Raw genomic sequence first — 21,140 nt, 5'->3', positions numbered from 1 at the left:
AGCCTGCAATGAGATGACCAATAGCAGTAACTCTGACAGTCCCAACATGCTCTCTACATCTCTGTAAAGTCCACAGAGCCCCTCATCTTGCTTTTCCCGCCATCCTTGTTTCCAGAAGTATCTCTAATTCTGATATCCAGTGTCTAGTACCCCCCCTGCCTCTCCCCCTCCTCCTCTTTCTCCTGTGAGATCTGTTTAGCAGACAAACCAAGCAGGTTTTCAATTGACGATGCTCTGTTTGAACATTGTAGTGTGCTGCAAGTCATTGAATCTAATCAATGCTAGTTTGAACAAGGAGGTGGCCTGTGACAGCATTTTTTTTTAACCTTATCATTTGGCGTGATGGGCATGAAAGGCATGATATCGACCCTGAAATGAACAACTATCATATGAATGAACATATACTGTAAACACATGGAATGCAGTGATCTTAAAAGTGAAGTAGCAGAATGTAAAGTACGTATTATAGGCCTTGTGGTTGTCACTTCGGTTCATGGCTATTTATCACACGCCTTGTTTTGCCTTCCAGAAACGTGATTCTAATATGCTGATGCTATACTGTTCTTTGGGATTTCACTGTCAAAGACAAAACATTTATGCGTTGGCCTGACGTGTTTCTAGAGTAACAGAGGGTGACTTTTTTTCTAATCCAACTCCTCCCCTCACTACTACACAGTCAATTGAGGATATGCCTTGTGGAATTTAAGACAGGCACATTCCCATTTTAGAGGAACTATAATTTAAGCATCCAACATTCTGAGGGTGACACATGTTTCATGAAGAAGGAGGACATACAATTTACAACAGGTTCCACTATGGGCTGATATGTTGATTTCAATATCAAAGAAATAACCAATGGTATTATCAGCTTTCAAATACCAATTTTCTCACATCTTTATAGTGGAGTTACTTCAAGTCACTCGATAGCTCCCTGTTCCTCACAGAACACAAAGCTGGAGATGCTAATGAATGCTGTATCTACAGAGCAAGTTAATCACAAGAAGGTAAAAAAAGTGCAATAATACTTGCCAACTATGTCCATGAAGATATTGAATGACAAAATGTACAGTATGTGTCTATTTTTCAAACAATCAAAATGAGTAATGCATACCTGTGACTCTTTTATCTAATAATGCACTAGCTCTAGAACATGTTTAAGTGACACTCTCCCAAAACACAGTATTTTTCTAGACGAAATAATAATCACAATAATCAGCATATTTTGAACCAGAATTAAAAATACCCCCCTCAGAAGGGAATTGCAGCAAAAACCAACATGAGAGGGGTTATGAAAGGAAGTTTCCACTGACTCTGGGCAGCAACGCAGCAGTCTAGCATCCCATCAGGCCTCAAATGGAGACTATTGTGCCAGAGCTGATGTCCGATTAAGAGAACAATGTCCCTCTGAAAAAAACAAAAAAACAAAACAAGGAACGACACATAATCCCAACAAGGTTGCTGTACAGTGTAGAACCGGAGAATTCTGTGCATGTGATCCATGGAAAATGGTAGGGAAAGCTGGACATGAGGAATTTCACTCTGCCGATGCCTGAAGATTCAAACCACCTCTGATTTCATGAGCTGCAGTAGAGGACGCTGATTACAATGAGTACCAATAAAAAGCCAATGAAACTCTGAGACGTCTTTTCTCTCAAGAGCTTTCCCGTTCTTTTCTTTTTCCATATTTTTTTTTAGCAAAAATATCATGCAGTCTTTAGTTCCAAAATCCCACTGAGGGATTTGATGTTTGTTTGTTTGTCTCAGGAGGAAAAGGAGATTCAAAGGCTTGAAATGTTTCTCTCGCAATTATTCTTAAACATTCAAGTCATTCTATTAATACTTTTTACAGGAGAAAGGTCCTTCAGATTTACACACGTGTATATATAAATATAATATATAGAAATATGCATATACATATGTGTCAACTTGTATATGTGTATACATATTTTCCAACCGTATCAAAGCCAATTTAATGTGCTCTCAAAATATGGCCCATGATTCCTGGAGGGATGCACATCAATTCACATAGTACAACCAGTAGATTAGGTTGAAAAATCCAAAGGTAATAGGGAAAATGACCCGGGACCACTTGTCAATGGTGCTGACATCTGCCAGGTTGGGGATTTTCAGCTTGAGCTTGGAGGAGCGCCGTCGTAGCCGACAGTTGGCCCGGCTGCGCATGGCGCTGCGGTCCAGTGAGTGGTGGCCGAACCCGTCCCGGGGTGCCATGGGCTTCCTGAACTGGACCCCGGAGCTGTCAAAGGACATGACCGAGTTCCGGGAGTCGCTGACGCTGCTCCCAACGTCGGACGGCATCACCTCGTTATTCATCTCCAGCGTGGTGAGGAGGATGTTCCCATACGCGTCCACCTATCAGGGAAGAGGAGGGCGAGAGCAGACGTCAGGGGACGACCAAAATGTGGTTCTGTTTCCTAAAATTCCCCCCACAAGACTGCAACCCCTCCATCCCAATATTACAACTTTTCATTTTCAAACTAAAGCAAATGTAATGATGGTATGGAATGTAATTTCTCCATGCCTCCTTTATAAGATTTCTTACATTTCCTCCTTACAGACTATTACATTGCTTTCTCACTATGAGTAAATTGACACAAATTAATTGCCATCACTCTATCAACCTTACTATCAGACCTCAATTAGACTGCTGTCCCACAGCGTATACTGTATGAGTTCTAAATTCATGTACCCCAACTTTTCTTTGTTCTTCAAGATACAGATTTCTTCGCTGTGTATATGACCTGAGGGTGTTGGTTTGAAACGGCGCGGAAATGGAGTCCTTGCAATGTGAAAAAAAAAATGAAGAGAACATTAAAACGGCTATAAAACACTGACAATTAAGCACATTTTCTATAAAATACAGAATGCATAAACATAAGGTTAACAAGAACAACTTTGCATAAGCATGTCATATTTTGAGACAGAGACAAGGAGCTTCATTCAGTCTGACCATTCTATTTTGAACAAATTATTCCTCCAGCAAATGCTGCTGAAAACACCCCCAATATCACTGGAAGTTAACAACGGTTTGTAAAATGCAACTCCCATGTTGGCACAGAGGCAAGACTGAATCAAACCCACGACATAAACATAGACAACAACCTGATTGGGAGAATGAACATGTTTTACACCACTCCTGAGCTATAGATGAACATGTTTTTACATCACACCTGAGCTATTTTATACCACTCTAGAGCTATAGATGAACGTTTTACACCACTCCAGAGCTAAAGGATGAACATGTTTTTACACCACTCCTGAGCTATAGGTGAACATGTTTTACACCACTCCTGAGCGAGATTAACATGTTTTACACCACTCTTGAGCTAGATGAACATGTTTTACACCACCCCTGAACTATATGAACATGTTTTACACCACTCCTGAGATAGATGAACTGCTAACTCAATGAGAAAAGATGGCTCAAAAGAAAGCAAACGGTCCGTGCTGGAGGAAAAGCGATGTGTGATGGCATCACTACGCTTTTGAAAGCCAAACTTTGGGGAATAAGTGTACCAGGGTTTTTGCCAGATCTAGAGTTGTCTTAGCTATGGGATTTGTCATGAAAAACAATGGTTGGACTCTGATTGACACAGAGAGGGGAGAGCATAACAGAGAGAAGGCTGTTAAGGCTGCGAACCTGTTCCCTCAGGCGTTTCTCTTCGTATCGCGGCCGCTCGTTGTTGGCTTTGTTCAGCCTCTCGTTGATTTTCTTTTGTTGCTGGGGGCCCCGTCCAAAGAACACGTAATTTACGAAGGCATATTCGAGCAGGGCCAGGAACACAAACACAAAACAGCCCATGAGGTAGACGTCAATGGCTTTCACATATGGGATCTTTGGGAGGGTCTCCCGAAGGTGGGTGTTAATGGTTGTCATGGTGAGCACCGTTGTAACACCTGCAAAACACAAACATGAACACAAATAAGACGCAAACCAGAGTAGGTATTCCCAATCATTTAAGTATTTAGTGTTCAAGGAGATGTACAGTAAATGTTTGCTAATCATTCTGTTGAGGGTGACTCCAAACATTGTGACCGCTGAGCAGAGAATTCTCTGTATTCAAAGGAAAGCACACATTATTTGTAAGGCAGTCAAAACTGAAGGGATTGTTCACCCGTTTTACCAGATTTCATACACAACCTTCTCATTTGACCACACAATTATTCAGCTTTGCTCCCCTAGTTGGATGCTAACAAGTAGGCTACAGTAGTAATGCTTCAGCCTGGCTAACATGACAGGTAGCTAGCTTTCCCCACAATACAACTACCGAAATCCACTCAAAGGTTGCAAATTATTTAACAAATGTTGTATGATTAAATTGTATATATCCATTCCAAGACAGACATTCTTCAACTCTAGCTCACCAAAGCCAGACACCAACATTCAATGTTGCCCTATAGGCTATGATGGTGTTGCACATCATAATGCTTAAGTAAGCATGTGTTGTTATCTTGCCAGCTCAGTTTGGAATGTTTATTAGAGAAAGTTCCTATCAACCTTATAAAGCTGTTTGAAGAAACAAGAGTCGATCCAGGCACTCCATAAAGTGATCAGGAGAAAAAAAAAAAAGCCTTTAATGTGGACTGGCTTCATGAGGACGTTCTCTTGCCAGCTAAATTTGTAATGTTTATTAGAGAAGATTTGCATCTACCTTACTGTATACATCATGTCCTGAAGAAGAATGCTTATGGTCGAAACATGTTGACATTTTTAATTCTATTGACTCTCCTTTCTTCAAACAGCTGTATAAAGTTGATGGAGATGTCTAATAAATATTCTAGACTGAGTTGGCAAGAGAACATGATGATGAAGACTGCATATGGTCGAAACATCTTGACATTTTTAATAATGTTAGTCAGTCAACATTAAAGGCTTTTTAATATATTTTATCCTCCAAATCACTTTATTGAGTGCCTGGATCGACTTTCATTTCTTCAAATTGCTTCAATTCCCTGAGATCCAAGAGCACCTACTACGTTAGCGACACTTGGTCTCCCGTTTGAGCACCTGGGTGCTCCCTGTTATCTGCTTACACAGATGCTGCCTGACCACGAGCTTGCTACAGTAAGCTAGCAAGCTAATCGTAGCTAACTGGAGGATCAATTCAACTCAATTCAACTTCATTGCCGACTCAGGGTCCAGATAACTAACAAGACACAACATACATTACAATGAATAACATACAAAACATAAAACTACTCAATCTAGGTGGTGTGCCCGTCTAAGCAACACTCTTCGGAACATCAAGTATTCCTTCTAAGATGAAAAAAAAGTTCTCAAAACCTTCAAGGTTACATCCTTTACATTCCATAAGATACCACAGAAGCAGACATTTTTGACATGTTGTTGAAGAAAATAGCATATAATGCTATCAGATGGTCTTTAAAATATTTGATTGAAATATTCAAACACAAGAAGGTAATGCCAACCAACCAAATTATATTTTGTGAACATTTGTGAGTAAATCATTGATAGTAAATAGAAATTCACCTCACTGCCATAATTTAGCTGATTTTTTCTTTAATTAGCAAATCCAAGAAAAACAAATCCATGATTAATTAGGCCTACAGCATACAATGTGAATAATGGGATTACAACCATTTGACAGGCCAAATTATTCATGATAGTAGGGGCTTTTCTGTATAAGTTATTTGCAGTTTGTGTATTACCATTCACAATTGTGCTGTGCCAAGCATTTTTTACACTGTAACAGCAACATATGTTACCTCAATGATACAGCAACCTTGTAAAATACTGAAGGCAACCTTGTCCACGCTGTACACAGGTCATACTGTAGAACAAAGCAGCGTTGCCAGCGCCTTACCCAGGGCCACCCGAGCTGCAGACGCATCATAGTTGATCCAGAAGGAGACCCAGGAGAGGATGGTGATCAGGATGGAGGGCATGTAGGTCTGCAGGATGAAGTAGCCAATGTTCCTCTTAATCCTGAAACTCAGCGATAACCTGGGATATGAACCTTTAAAGACAGAAGACAAGGAGTCAAAACAAGAGAAAGAAAGAAAGAAAGAAAGAAAGAATGAAAGAAAGAAAGAAAGAAAGAAAGAAAGAAAGAAAGAAAGAAAGAAAGAAAGAAAGAAAGAAAGAAAGAAGGAAGAGAGAGAAAGCTGGCACAACTTATGAGTTCCAAAGTCTGCACTTTGACAATGCGCGGGGTAGTCATTTCTCCATTTGTTCAGACGGAGCACTTAATTTCCCCAAAGCAATGGATTCCTTTCCAGGGACAAGTTCGATTCCAATTAAACATGGCAGAAAGTCGCAAACACGGCAGATTTTTCTGCAACCCCCCATCTCAGCAGGCAGCTCCCGCATCCCACTGAGAATTGTCACAGAGAGCTGCTGTGCTTTTCACTGTTTAGCACTTTCTCTGTCCTCTAAATATCACCAAAAGAGGATTTAATAAGGTACGTAATTGGAGAGTATAGGTTTTCACAGTAACGTACATAAGTTAGGGTGAGTAAACCACATGAGACTAAGATGTCACTCGTGGGGCCAACGTTAACATTCATGCATGTCATACTGAATAATATAAGTTAGCTATGCGATGAGATGTGGTGGTGGGTCAGATACACATTATTGATTATTCAAACCGCTGCAACAATAACTTGGAATATGTCAGGATATTCCCCTAGGGTATTCCCCAGATATTTGCTCTTCCCTGCTTCTGATATTGATTGAAATCGTTATTGATGAATAACTAACTCCATCAAGGGACTTTGGATGACCACTTGATCAATGGTTGGTTTTAAATCAATGATTTATCAATGATTGTTTTAATATAAAAGACTATCAACTATGAGTTACACACACTGATAAATTACCCTATAATTTCCTGCATCCTGTAAATCTTTTAATGGAACAAAAACAGGGCTACATATTTTAACCAGGTAGGCCTGTTCTTAGTTCTTAGTGAATCTACATAAACCAAAACGCACACAAGATCATGTAAATTATGGCATTTTCATGCCAACTGTCTCATTGAGATGACTCTTAAATGTCATCTCCTTCTCAAAATAGTGAAGCAGCTAGCGTAGCTAGGAGTGGAAGTCAGTTGAAATTAGATTAGGTCCCGTTTAAGATGAAGTGCAGCTTTTAAAGGCTTAATTACCTCTTCATAAAGATTCTATAAGCACTACATATATCACCAATGTCAAAATGTGACATAACCCACAATGATGAATACCACATAATCCTGTGAAAAGTTAATAAAGCTTTCATTATAATTTTCTTTAATTAAAAACAAGATAAACTGTCCTTTTATTCAAAAAACGATTGACTACTTGAACACTGTATTTCTTTAAACCAATCACAGTCGTTTTGGGCAGAATGCTTGAAACCTTTTCAATAGCCAGTGGACAAACATGCAAGGATGTCCCTGTTAGACAGCAAGTGTTGTAAACATATTATTTGTATATATCTTTACAATCATCCACCGTAAGAACCAAGCAGGCCTGCCTTATTGCATGATCCAAATCTTCGTAAAAACTTCTTTTTTTCAGCGTGTAGGTTGCTAGCTCATCTCTGAGCTAAAACTTTGCGGTGAAGGTTCAGGAATCTGTTTCCGGCAGTGAAACTCTTACCTGTGGTGAACCTGACCTCCCTGGACACCAAACGAAGCTCAACAATGGAGAATTGCGGGAGCTCCAACTTGTCCACCCCTGTCACAGCGGTGTCGCCTCCTTGCCAGAAAAAAACTATATCGTCTGTGGTGTATCCATCTGTTTCAGTTAAGGGAGAGAGAGAGAAGGAGAGAGAAATGACGAAGAGTGAGGTTCAATTCTGGTACGATCTCTCAACTTCTGACCTTAAGGGAGGCAGATTATCTACTTGAGGGACTCAGGAGACAGAGAACAGCACTAAAGTGTGACCTCTGAGGTAGATTTATACATTGCAGTTATATGCTACCTCACACATTCACTATGCAGTGGCTCCTCAATGCAATTACATTTCCTGAATATGCCGATACTGTATTTAAAATTGAACAGCCCCTTTCCTGCTCCTTGACTGAGCCAGCAGCCTGCCAAGGGCCGTATACTGTACTGGATTCATCCCCTTTTAATCTTTTTCAGAAGTTGTAGGTGCAGGAACTATGACTTGGTCTGTGACTTTGGCATGTTGTCAAAAGTGGCTACCCCTTAATCTATGACACTGAGTGCTACTGAGATCTATCCTCCATAGCTTTCTGCCTTCCCTGTACAGTACTGTAAATATCAGCAGCATATATTGAGTCTTAATTCAGAACACATTCATATTCTGCATTATGGAGAAGCAGAAAAAACAATGGCAGGTATTCCAATAAATGCAAACAATATAAGATACAAAAAGATATATTGTCATAGAAACAAAATAACCATTCCAAGCGCAGCAGGAAAGAGGCGCTGCAGGGCGCTGAGAAGTAGCTCTCCCCAGCGGTTTTCTGACAGAAAAAGGCGCTATGTGGACACGGGGCCTTAGAGGTCAATTCATTTAAATATCAGAATCTGGGGAATTGCACTTGCAGTCATGGACCTTTGAGTGAACACCTCCATTACAAATCACACACCAAGTATGATATGCCGATTGTGCTGCCACATATATGACCCATTATGATTATAGCTGCTGACACCAGGGTTTTAAGTACTGAACCACATCAGGCCTTTTCTGCTTCCATACTAGTCATGGTAGTACAGTACCATCACACAGTAGGACTGGGGGGCAGGGGTGAGGTGTGGGGTGTATGGAGGATACCGGCTGGATGACTGGACACCTACAAAACGTAAAAACTATACTTGGTATAAGTCCATTATATCAAGTAGTTAACTGAGTAGAATATTCCATACAGTTTTATGGTGAAAACAGTGATATGATAAAAATGGAATGGTAAAATCCTGTATTTTTGTGCGTTGCTGTAAGCCAGCGCACCATAGATAGCGTTTGTTGCGTTGTCAGGTTGTCACTCCCTCCCTCCATTGAATGTTGGCCTGCATTTCTCTGTTGGCACCACAAGAGGCAGTAGTCCCAGCACACCAAAATAAAGAAGGACACCAAAATCAACCAGCCGATCTCTGCTAGCCTGTGGGTTTATTCCAGGATGTATTAATAGAACTGGATGTGGTGACTACGTTGACGCCTCGTTCTTGAGAGTGAAGCTTTTTCAACAGGCCACCGACCCCTTTTGACATGCGCAGTTGTGTTTTCTCGCGTCACAGGCATGTGATTTGTTGACCCGGCCGCGTCCACGAAGTTAACACGTTCATGTGGATTTTTAATGCACGTTCACCGCTCTCCCCCCTGTATTGCATGTCCCTGCATTAGCATAGTTAAAGGACAATGCTTGTTTTTGACAACCTGGACCTTATTTACGACATATTATAAGACGTTTGACTCACCGAGATCACTTTGGTGTAGTTCGGAGGCCGGTAGAAGGAATGTAAAATCCAGCGTGAGCCAGTGTAATGGCGGTGGTCGGGGCAACGAGAATGCAGCTTCTAAAAATCTATTTTCTGCCGCGAAACTCTTGTTTTCATCAATCTGTCTTGATGAATCTCTAGTTGTGCTTACATAGAGAGCATAGGCCTGTTGTGGTATTTCACATGCCTCTGTAATATGATCTTTAGAAACGTCGTTAGACACGAAATAGCTTCCTCACTTGCTCCAGCACGCATGCGCACAGCGTGCTGGAGCAACGATTGCGCGCTGTGCGCATTAGTGCTGGAGCAAGTGAGGAAGTTATTTCGTTTCGAAAGACGTTTCTAAAGATCATGGCATGTTAAAACCACAACAGTTATGCTCTATGTAAGCACAACTAGCGATTCATCAAGACAGATTGATGAAAACAACCGTTTCGCGGCAGAAAATAGATTTTTAGAAGCTGCATTCTCGTTGCCCCCACCACCGCCATTACATGGATATACTGGCTCGCGCTGGATTTTACATTTCTTCTACCGGCCTCCGAACTACACCAAAGTGATCTCGGTGAGTCAAACGTCTTATAATATGTCGTAAATAAGGTCCAGGTTGTCAAAAACGAGCATTGTCCTTTAAGTAATAAAAAAATGATGCAAATAATAATAATTCCATGGTGCAAACTGTTCGTGAACGTGGCGGCGTATGAGAAAAGCACAACTGCGCATGTCAAAAGGGGTCGATTTTGGCAAGATGGCGCTGATCAAAATGTTTCAGGAAGTAAATCGCAGCCTGGCTCCTTGGTTTGTTCCTACGTTTACTTTCGGCCCTTCCATTCCTCTCCCTCCGTCCTTTCACTCTCCTTTCCCCTTTTTTGGGAAGTGCGGAAGGACAGATTCCATAGGAACAAAAATACTATGACATCATGCCCCTTCAAGTTCCTCGGTAGTGTAGTGGATAAAGTGTCCGACTCCCGTGCGGGAGATCATGGGTTCAAGCCCTGGTGGGGAAGATTTTATTTTTAAGGAAATGTACAGTCTGTTTTGCAGATGAATTAAAAAAAATAAAAAACAAACTGGGTGACCAATTAAGTGACCAATTACAAGTCCCATTGATATACTAGACTTGTGTTTACTGCTATGTTTCTCTGTGTATGCAACTCTGTGTTTTATTTTCTCCTCCTGTTCTCGGTCCCACTCCCAGATTCCTGAGTGGATCCAGTTATAATTAATATAATTCAAAGCATTTTAATAAATATGAGCATTGTGATTTGTCATTTGTGTTTGTCACTGGATGTTATAGAAGTTATGTAAAAATGTGGTTACCTGGTCATGCTATGTCAGTTATTGAATTAATGTGTAGTAATTGAACATTTGAAATACTCCTGTTTTGAAATTATACCTACAGTATAGGTGTCTCAGTAATTACCCATTATATATTAGGCTATACTTTGTATGTATTTACCAGGTAAATAGTTAGTAATTGGGGGACTATGAAAGGAAGGGTTACCAAAAAATGGTCAGAGTAAGTTAATTTAGCAATAGAAATCCATAAGCCTAGGGCCAATGGGCCTAGGATATAGACAATAAACTACCGGTGGAATGGTGGTGGAGCAATAGCGGGAGCATTTCGCATTACTAGCGGACCGCTGTCCCTGACGCTAATAATCCGCCAGAAGTCCGCTTGCCATTCGATGTGCAAATAGCCAGGAACCCGCCAGTGGATTTGGCCGGAGGTCCGTCAGCTCGTCCAACGGGGACCCGCTGTAGGTCCGCTAGCCTTGTGTTTTCTGGGTTTATCCCTTACCTTTGTCCAGAAACAGAAGTTGAACCAATTGCAGCAATATAGCTAACGTTACAGGAATCATCAGTGTAACTGCTTTAGCCACTGACCGCTACCATTAATGTTATGAAAGCTGCAGCTAGTTGTTGTGAGCTCATGAGCTAACTGGCTATCCCGCTCTTATTGTGCTGGATTAGCATTGGAAGCATTGGAACTGATGTGTCCAGGCGACAAGACTTATCTTAATTAATCAGACATTATTTCATGTCATTTCAATTCACAGCTATTTCAGTGGCATGACTAGCTTCCTACCAGTCCTGAACAGAAACAAGCCAGCCACACACATAAGCCAGGCTGGACCTGGCCTGGTTCTTTCAGATTAAATTTTTTTGGCAGAATGGCATTCATGCTCAGACGCTTGGAGAGCGCAGGCAGCGGGCTTGGGGGGAGGTTATTCTGACTGGAGGGGAAGGGTGGGGTGTGAATTATTTCCACCTACAGCTTTCGATTTCCAGGGTGCAGTTCTGTTCATCGAGGGGGTACCTCCTCAGGTCCATCATGCAGGCCGCCGTGGTGGTTATTCTGGAGAGAGAGGAGGGATGACTGCTGTTACCTTGGAAGCCTTTACAAAATCACAGCTTAGTCTTGAACGCACAATGTGAATCTTTAAATGAGTAATGTCCCTGCTGTACCTGCTGATATATATATATATATATATATATATATATATATATATACAGTAAATATATATATACAGTATATATATATATATATATACAGTATATATATATATATCAGAGGAGGCTCGTCCATTGTGGTGCAGGAGGATTATCCTCCTCAGTTTTGGAGAGAAAAGAGGGATTCAAATTTAATTAAAGCTGCTTCGCAGCGATGAGGCGGGGCCAGGCAATTTCCGACAAGTTTAGGAGCAATAAGCGAGAGAATAGGACAAGAAGAAAGTTGACATTCCAATGTTCATTTTGTACATTCGTATCGTAAAACATTTGTAAAACATTTTGATGCGTTGTAAGCTCGATTTTGATAATTCAACAATGGTCAATGAGTTTGTGAATTACAGTCTGAAGATCCAGTGTAGCAAGTTTGGTGTTAATTGATTGAAAAATGTTGGATGAGATATGTTTATTAATTTTTACAGGTTTTGTTTGCTTTTCTTCATAATTGAACATTAACTTCAGCAGCTGTGTACTCAGTCAGTTGCCAATCAATCGATTTAGTCATTGTAATCCTCGGCGGGGGTTGGGTAGGGTTGCCAACAGCGATGTCTCCGATTCGTGGAGCTTGTGTTGGATTATGGGTAACGTAGTTTTCTCTGTATGAAGTGTTGGTTTCAGAGGACAGAATTAAACATATTTTAAAAAATTCAATTTTTGAGATAAAATTCTAAAAAAAAATCATACTACATCTTGGATATGTGGCTAATGTTGTCACTTTTTATGAGGATGATCAGACATTGATTTGGCGAGAATTAATAGTAACTATATACAGAACTGTTAACAGTAAAACTTTTTGATGTGCTGTGGGCTCAATTTTTCATATTTCAAAAATCTGTGAGGATCGTTTGGTAAGGACAGTCTGAAGATACAGTAGATCAATTTTGGTGTCAATTGAACTAAAAATGTGGGAGGAGATAGGTTTGATAGGTTTTAGTTTATGAAGAAATCAGAGTGATGGACTTCAAAATTCCTGCAAGGTCAAAGCATATGAAAGTTTTGTCTCACTTGGGCCTACATTCACGTGGTGGTTTTACAGTGATAGCACCTATGGCTGATTTTTTATGATTTTTTTAAGTTTTAAACTTTAGACTGTTGCTGTAGCGCCACCTTCAGGTTTATTGACCTACAATGCAGGTTGAGGATTTGGGTATACTACTGGAGCTATGTTCAAATCTTGGTGATTTTTTGTCCACGGGAAGTTAGACTTCAGTGGAAGATGGAGAATAATAATAATAATCAAAATTCCTGCAAGGTCAGAGTGTATGAAAGTTTTGTCTCACTTGGGCCTACATTCACGTGGTGGTTTTACTGTGATGGCACCTATGGCTGATTTGTTATGATTTTTTAAAGTTTTAAACTTTAGACTGTTGCTGTAGCGCCACCTTCAGCTTTATTGACCTACAATGCAGGTTGAGGACTTTGGGTTTAGTACTGGAGCTATGTGCACATTTTTGTGATTTTTTGTCCACAGGAAGTTAGACTTCAGTGGAAGATGGAGAATAATAATAATAAGTAAAACATTTTAATGCATTGTAAGCTCAATTTTGATAATTCAATAATCTGGTCAATGAGTTTGTGAATGACAGTTTGAAGATCCAGTGTAGCAACTTTAGTATTAATTGATTGAAAAATGTGGGTTACAGGTTTTGTTAGCTTTTTTTTTTCTTAATTGAACATTAACTTCAGCAGCTGTGTACTCAGTCAGTTGCCAATCAATCAATTTAGTCATTGTAATCCTCGGCGGGGGTTGGGTAGGGTTGCCAACAGCGATGTCTCAGATTCGTGGAGCTTGCGTTGGATTGTGGGTAATGTAGTTTTCTCTGTATGAAGTGTTGGTTTCAGAGGACAGAATTAAACATATTTTTAAAAATTCAATTTTTGAGATAAAATTCTGAAAAAAATCATACTACATCTTGGATATGTGGCCAATGTTGTCACTCTTTATGAGGATGATCAGACATTGATTTGGCGAGAATTAATAGGAACTATACAGAACTGTTAACAGTAAAACTTTTTGAAGTGCTGTGGGCTCTATTTTTCATATTTCAAAAATCTGTGAGGATCGTTTGGTAAGGACAGTCTGAAGATACAGTAGATCGATTTTGGTGTCAATTGAACAAAAAATGTGGGAGGAGATAGGTTTGATAGGTTTTACAGTTTATGAAGAAATCAGAGTGATGGACTTCAAAATTCCTGCAAGATCAAAGCGTATGAAGGTTTTGTCTCACTTGGGACTACATTCACGTGGTGGTTTTACAGTGATAGCACCTATGGCTGATTTGTTATGATTTTTTTTAAGTTTTAAACTTTAGACTGTTGCTGTAGCGCCACCTTCAGGTTTATTGACCTACAATGCAGGTTGAGGACTTTGGGTATAGGACTGGAGCTTTGTGCAAATTTTGGTGATTTTTTGTCCACGGGAAGTTAGACTTCAGTGGAAGATGGAGAATAATAATAATAATAATATAGGCAAATACAATAGGGTTCCGGCAGCTACGCTGCCTGGCCCCTAAATATGAATATATATATATTTATTAAAAAATAATATTTAATAGTATCTTAGTTTTGTTCATAAATCAGGTTTCCCCTATGGATAAAAACCCATTGTTGAAATTCTAAAGTGACATCTACAAAAAGTGCAGCTGGAGGCCCCATACATATCTTATGGAGGGAGGACAGTCCTCATTTAGGGCGGATTCTTTTATATTAAATTAATGTAAAGCCATTTTTTCTTGCTAATTTATGATTGGCCAAAATACTTACTGAAAATTATGCGCATCGGATGACATTCCTCCGGCACTGTCTGAACAGGATTTAAATATTGACATTTTGTTGGTCCAATCACATTCCAGATTTACCACAGTGAGTGTGAAGAGTGGTGGTGAAGACATATCATTAAATGCAACTTATGTAAAAAGTTAGTTGTGCCCAAAGGGGGTAACACCAGAAACCTCGTGAAACACTTACAAGTTTCCTCTCGGTAAATGTGAAGCAGAGTGTTTGACTGCTTTAGTGAAGCAGCTAATGCTAACGCTGTTGGCTCCGATAGCAATGCTGCAGCAGCAGATGAGCCAGGCTAAAGATGCAGGTAACACTCATCGTTATTGTAAATAAGTCTGTACAGTGTTGTTGTGTCGGTTGATGTAGCTAGATAAGTAATGTAGCCTCAGTTTAGTATGTCTTCTGATGTTATTAACTGTTACTGTAGGGAGAAGACCATTGCCCTTAAAGTCGCACAGAAACTGACATTTGAGATCATCTAACTTCCGTAGTTTGACGTATTTCCGACGCAAACAAGCTATGAGGGTGGGACATATGTTTAGAGGAATTTGATTGGAACATTGACAAGTGGACAGGTTTTAAGAACTTTAGACAGATTCGATAGAAGGATAGCGTTGATTGACGGGTGGATGTTGTGAGATTATTGGCCTAAAATCTAAGGTACCTGTCGTCATTGCACGTGACCTACCGTTTTCTTCAAGTAAAAAATTATATACTTTGATATAAGATTACAACAAAAGTAGAATTTTGTAATTTTTTTGGCATACAGTACATCGTTGAATAGGTGAACACTATGACCAATTATGTGAACCAAAATGGGACAGAATGCTTTTTTCATTTCAGTGCGACTTTAACCCCAGTTACCAGAGGCACATTATCAGACACCCTCCTACCTGCTTGGCATGCAGTTGAAAAGAGAAACATCATAGCTGAGCTTGCCAATGTGTCAAAAGTAGCCATAACCAGCAATAACTGGACAAGTATCACACTGGATCACTATATTACATTGACAGTCCACTATGTAAATGAAGGCCAACAGACGTGTATGACTCCCAAAGTGGTAGTGTAGTATCGGTAAGTGCATCGTTAAGTATCTGTACCGATAAGCAGTATCGGTATCGATACCGGTATCCATAAAATCCTATCGATACCCATCCCTACTCCTGTCCTCAGTTTTTTGAGTCACCAGCTGCTACTGATATATATATATATATATATATATATATATATATATATATATATATATATGTATACACACACATACATATATAAAAATAATAAACCACAAGAAGCAAATGCAATCACTGGCTGGCCTGTCTGAGAGCAGGAGGAGGGGAGGATATACAAGGTTCATACCTCATAATAATCTGTCTCTGTTTGAGATATCCCTATAATAGCTGTGGTCAGCTCTTTATAAATTTTAAATGAATGTAACACTGTTAAGTGACTTTAGTAAGAATGTGTTCTGACTGAAGCAAGTGGACTCCAATAAAGGAGAGGTTTCAATACAAAATTAATGTAACAGTCTAACAGTGTAAATAAAGTTGTGACTGCACACACACATAATTACTTAGGAGAACATAATACTTCAACAAACATATTTTTGTGCTTTGTGAAGCATCCTTTCACAATTGCCAAGACATCATGGTGAATAAAATAAAATAATCTAAACATTGCTATCTGTAGTACACATTATCTGTAGGCCTACTGCACCGCATAATAATCAGGACAAATACAGGTAAAATCTCTTGACTTTCTAAAGTCAAAAACTGTACTGCTTTCAAGCCAAAAGACCAACAATCAATTGCTGGAAATACAATTCAGCACCTTTCACCAGAAGCAAAACTGAGCAACATACAGTTTCTGCACTTGTGTAATATGTGTGCAGTTTTTTTTTTGTCTCACTATAAAGTGTGATTGACTGTCAAATAGAAATGTGTTTCTGTCAGGTGTGTTTATGAAGGGTGTATGCATTATATTCAGTTCATAAATCCAGTGTCCCAGGGAAAACAGCACTGTTTACACGTTATTTGTGTAGGCATCTTTGGCGTTTAACTGAGATATTTACTAGTGCAGCACATTTTAGTAATTACATTTGTGCTGTTAAATCATACCAGCTTTCCCCTGCTTTCAGTCCTCTTGTGTAAATGAAATAGGAGCTCACTGGTTTGCCTGAATGGAAAAAGTAATTGAGTTTCAACTCATCACCTCTGTGTGTCAGTAGCACTGACACATTCCCTGGCAGAGTTTGATAGATACACAGTTGGTATTTGTGTGTTTTTAGGGGGTGGGGGCGTGTGTGTGTTTAGGGACTGGAAAGGAGGTTTGCCCTTTACAATTTCATATTCAGGATCCATTATTCAAGATATTCAAGTCCATGCCATACTGTCCTATAGTCTGGTCCAGTGTACAACTAACCACAGAGCTGAATAAGATATTTACAGTACTTGTATACAGTAAATCTACTTGTGTGTGATGATACACCTTTTGACAGTTGATACTTAAAGCATTTGGAAAATTCTGTGGTAAAAATAATTTTGAGACTGAGAATGTGTCTCTCACAAGTTCACTGTACATGATACCTGTAAGCAAAAGCTGCAGCATTTTAGGAGAGAAACCAAAAGCTGTGAATCATGGGGGCTCCAGGGCAGCGGCTGTGCTCTGGCTTTGAAAGGGCCCTAGGGTGCTCCCTTCACCGCTGCCCTAGGGTGCTCCCATCAGTAGCCCCCAGGTCCTGTTGGTTGGGTCCCTTTATGCGTCCTCACTGTTGACTGACTGTCTAGTCTGTTTCTTGATGAAACTGGGACAATGAGGTGGTTTTTGTAGCTGTGTTTTGGGGCAGAGAATTGTGGTTGGAAAATGTGCCTCCCATAGCCTCCCAAGGAAAAACAACTCTAGTATATAGATGTTTTTTTGTTTTTTTTTGTTTAGTGTTTTGTCCAGTTTAGGTAGTGCTTGTATATGATTCAAAGTCTACTACTAACTAATAATAAGCTGAAAACAATTAGAAGGTGCCTGGGAAAAGTTCCCCATTATTGGCATATTATTTAACTTCAGCTAACCTCAGCTAAATCTTTCTAGACGAAAAACCACAGAACAAGAGTGAAATGCCATCCACACTGATTATGGATTTGAATGAGATAGTAGAGCAGAGGTGTACTATGGACATGTTTCCTTCATAGCAGCATCTGTGCGTTTAGCTGTAAGCTTCGTACAAATACGGTACAATGATGAATTCGTTCTTAGTTATGAAACATTTGGAAATAGGATGTGCCCAGTGGGATGTCCACACTGTGGAGTATACTTACCTAAGTCCATACAATACAGTGCCGTCAGGATGCAGTCGAATCATACGGTTCTTCACTGTCACGCCATGTAGGAAGGACTTCTTGTCATTGAGGAAGTAGGTGTCTGGGAGCCACAGCTGGTCTGCCACGCGGTTATCCAGGGTTAGGTTCAGGTCTAGTTCAGCATAGGCCAACCGCTTGTCTCGCCAACTTTGTTGGAAATACATTGTGATGGTGTAGTCCTAGGAAAACAGCAAAACAGTAAAAAACGTAGTCCATAAAAACATCAACAACACTCAAAATAGAAAGGAAGACAGAAAAATAAACAAAACCCTGTTTGTCCTACTCAACTCTAAATCTGTCCAAGAGATACACTCTACATGGAAGTGATTTGACAGTTAATAATATACTGTTATTGTACATTCTCTAATGGCTATTCACTACTACATTATGCTTGATGAATGTTGCCAATTATTTTGGGACATCATCGCCCCAAAGTTTGAATCTAATTGTCTTAAAACACAACTGAACCATAATATACATCACATTTTATAATTAGACTAAGGGCTAATATAAGCAGTTATTCATCCGGACATAAAATGACCTACATTTCCCAAGCCTTGCCCTATGATAAGGGCATTACATGTTTTCCATAAATCTCCATTTGCATTCTAAAAAGAAAATGTAATAAAATATTCACAGAACTTTCCTTAACATAGCTACAGTATAGCTTTTATCAGAATGCAAGAAGCCCTCAGGCAAATGTGTTGTTTCTGATATATGATGCTGCGTAAAATGTTTTATGTTTGTATTAAAAAAAATTGTGTATTTATGGCTCCAACTAATATATTGTCTCATAAGAGAATCCATGCAGATGTAATCTTGTATAGATTAGCACTGTAATGAAACATAATATATTATGTCAGTCAATAATATTCTCAGTTGAGGCTCTTTACTCTGTCTTCTGTCCATGGAAACCAAAATAGCATAAACGAGTACAAAGAATCATCTTCAATAACTTCAAGAAAAATAACTCATGTCACCTTTGCATGCTCATAAAGAGAAAGAAAAAACTGCTTTATACAGAAGTGACTACCTCAAACAAATAAAAAATACAATCTGCAGTGTCTTGGAATTAGATGTGAAACCTTTGGTGACTCCAATGTTGCAAGAAGGAAAAATCTCATAACATCTCAAAGCCCTTCTCCTAACTTTCAAATGCACCCATGGTAATGCATCTCCCTACCTCACTCCACTAGACCTCTCCTGCAATATTCGATCTGGAAACAGCCTGCTTCTCCATACCCCCAGGACTAAGCTCTGCTCTATGGGAGGCCGGGCCTTTTGCTCATCTGCCCCCCTGCCTTTGGAATGCCCTCCCTGACAATTGGAGGTCACCACAGACTCTGGGTTCTTTTACGACTGGTCTAAAGACCTACGCATTTAGAAGTATAGTAATAAGTATACATAATATTATACAAATATTTTAATTAGTGTCTCTGTTACTTTTCTGCTTGTTATTATTCTGCTTTGTTTTCTTAATGACTGTTAGAGCACTTTGAGATTGTCTCACAATGAAAAGTGCTTTATAAATCAAATTATTATTATTATTATTATTATTATTATCTCTTACTTATAAGGGAACTGAACTTGGTGAGCGACCGTGCCATATTGAAAGAAAAGGGAGCTCAGCTCAGAGACAGACCAATGTCATTGCTCAGACACAAGCCCTATTGTCTTCTTTAAGGACTTACTTGACATGAGCATGATTTTGCAAAGCTCCAGCTATCACAAGTAAGCCGATCAAGCCCAAAATACTGAACACAGAGGCACATGTCAAGTCTGTTGTAATCTAATCAACCATGTTTGAACCTGGAGCCTTGGTAAAGAGTCAGGCCAAAGGCCAAAGTTACAGTGTGATGCTTCAGTTTCAACATCCAACATATCTTAATACAGTGAATATATAGGTTATGTGTCAAAACAAAGTGTCACTGGTTACAACAAGGAGACGTTCGTTGAGGAGTATTGCATAAAGCTAATGTAAATGACAACAAATATGCTTAAAAACAACAAAGACCAGTGATAGGCCAATTATAAAGTTATGTATTGGGTTTGAGTTGGTGTACTATATTACTACAGTATAACAGGAAATTTGCCACTCACCATGTTTACTTCTGAGATGGAGTCGATGCTAGCGATGTTGATGCTCATTCCTACGATGACTGGAAGTCCTGAGGGAAGAAAGACACCAAGGGTCAGGCACCCAAACCTCACTGGAAAAGTTCAACTGGATTTAAGACACTGTTTAAAATGTAGACGAGAAGGAATAGAGAGGTACAATAAAAATGACTATATTTATGTGAAGAATCACTGTAGATGGCACATATTACGCCATTAAGCCATATTACGATACACTATGACATGAAGGCATCACATTAGAATGAATTGTTAGCAGATTATCATTTTGATTATATTGAGCTCAAGTACTACATTGCCTACATGTATGTTACTTTCTCACAAGAACGCAAACCCTGCTGAAGTATTCCACTACCAACAAGCCAACACCAGGAACATTTTAATGAAAACCTAAACTTAAAACTCATACTGTAAATGTGTCAGTCTGGGAACAAGCTTCAGCTGAGAGCTACAGACAGCTAGCAATAAACACATTGTAAAATACCTTGAAGAAATTAAACCTTTTTAAAATACAAATAAGTACATACATAAGTTTGTCTTAGTTAGGTGACCTGGTCAGGATAAACTCATGGCTAAAGTGATATCAAACTAGAAGGACACTCTCAGATCCGCTCCACAATTTAATGCATTCTTCATGATCAGCCTGGTCTCACTTGGCAGACTTCAGAATTCGACGTTTGGAGGCCGTCTAGAAATGAGGTTTGGAGGCGATGGACAAACGTCGAATTCTGAAGTCTGCCAAGTGAGACCAGATTGCTCATGATACACCCCTCCACCAAGTTTCATGAAAATTGGTCTGGTAGTTTTTGCATAATCCTGCTAACTATTGAATGGACCAACAAACTAACTAACAAAAAAACTGAAACCCAGCACCGACAACATAACCTCCTCCCCTGGACTTCGTCCTGGGTGAAGGTAATGACCAGAAGTGAGTGTTTG

General features: G+C 39.6%; 1 protein-coding gene across 1 annotated transcript in view; it reads right to left on the bottom strand.

Annotated features, from left to right (window-relative positions):
- Positions 1-2,016: 2,016 nt before the first annotated feature.
- gabrb4 (gamma-aminobutyric acid type A receptor subunit beta4) overlaps positions 2,017-21,140 on the bottom strand; it is a gene marked incomplete at both ends in the record, with an annotated part of 41,009 nt that continues 21,885 nt past the window's right edge. Inside the window, 8 exons of the mRNA XM_084449737.1 lie at positions 2,017-2,370; positions 2,708-2,797; positions 3,659-3,915; positions 5,844-5,996; positions 7,618-7,755; positions 11,703-11,785; positions 18,027-18,247; positions 20,169-20,236. Of these exons, the coding sequence (XP_084305863.1) occupies positions 2,017-2,370; positions 2,708-2,797; positions 3,659-3,915; positions 5,844-5,996; positions 7,618-7,755; positions 11,703-11,785; positions 18,027-18,247; positions 20,169-20,236 (1,364 nt within the window). The remainder of the gene's footprint in view (positions 2,371-2,707; positions 2,798-3,658; positions 3,916-5,843; positions 5,997-7,617; positions 7,756-11,702; positions 11,786-18,026; positions 18,248-20,168; positions 20,237-21,140) is intronic.

Source organism: Borostomias antarcticus, assembly GCF_949987555.1.
Source record: "Borostomias antarcticus genome assembly, chromosome: 15".
NCBI classification, from domain to species: domain Eukaryota; kingdom Metazoa; phylum Chordata; class Actinopteri; order Stomiiformes; family Stomiidae; genus Borostomias; species Borostomias antarcticus.
Note: the sequence above shows the minus strand (reverse complement) of the source record. Positions and strands in the feature narration are given on the sequence as shown.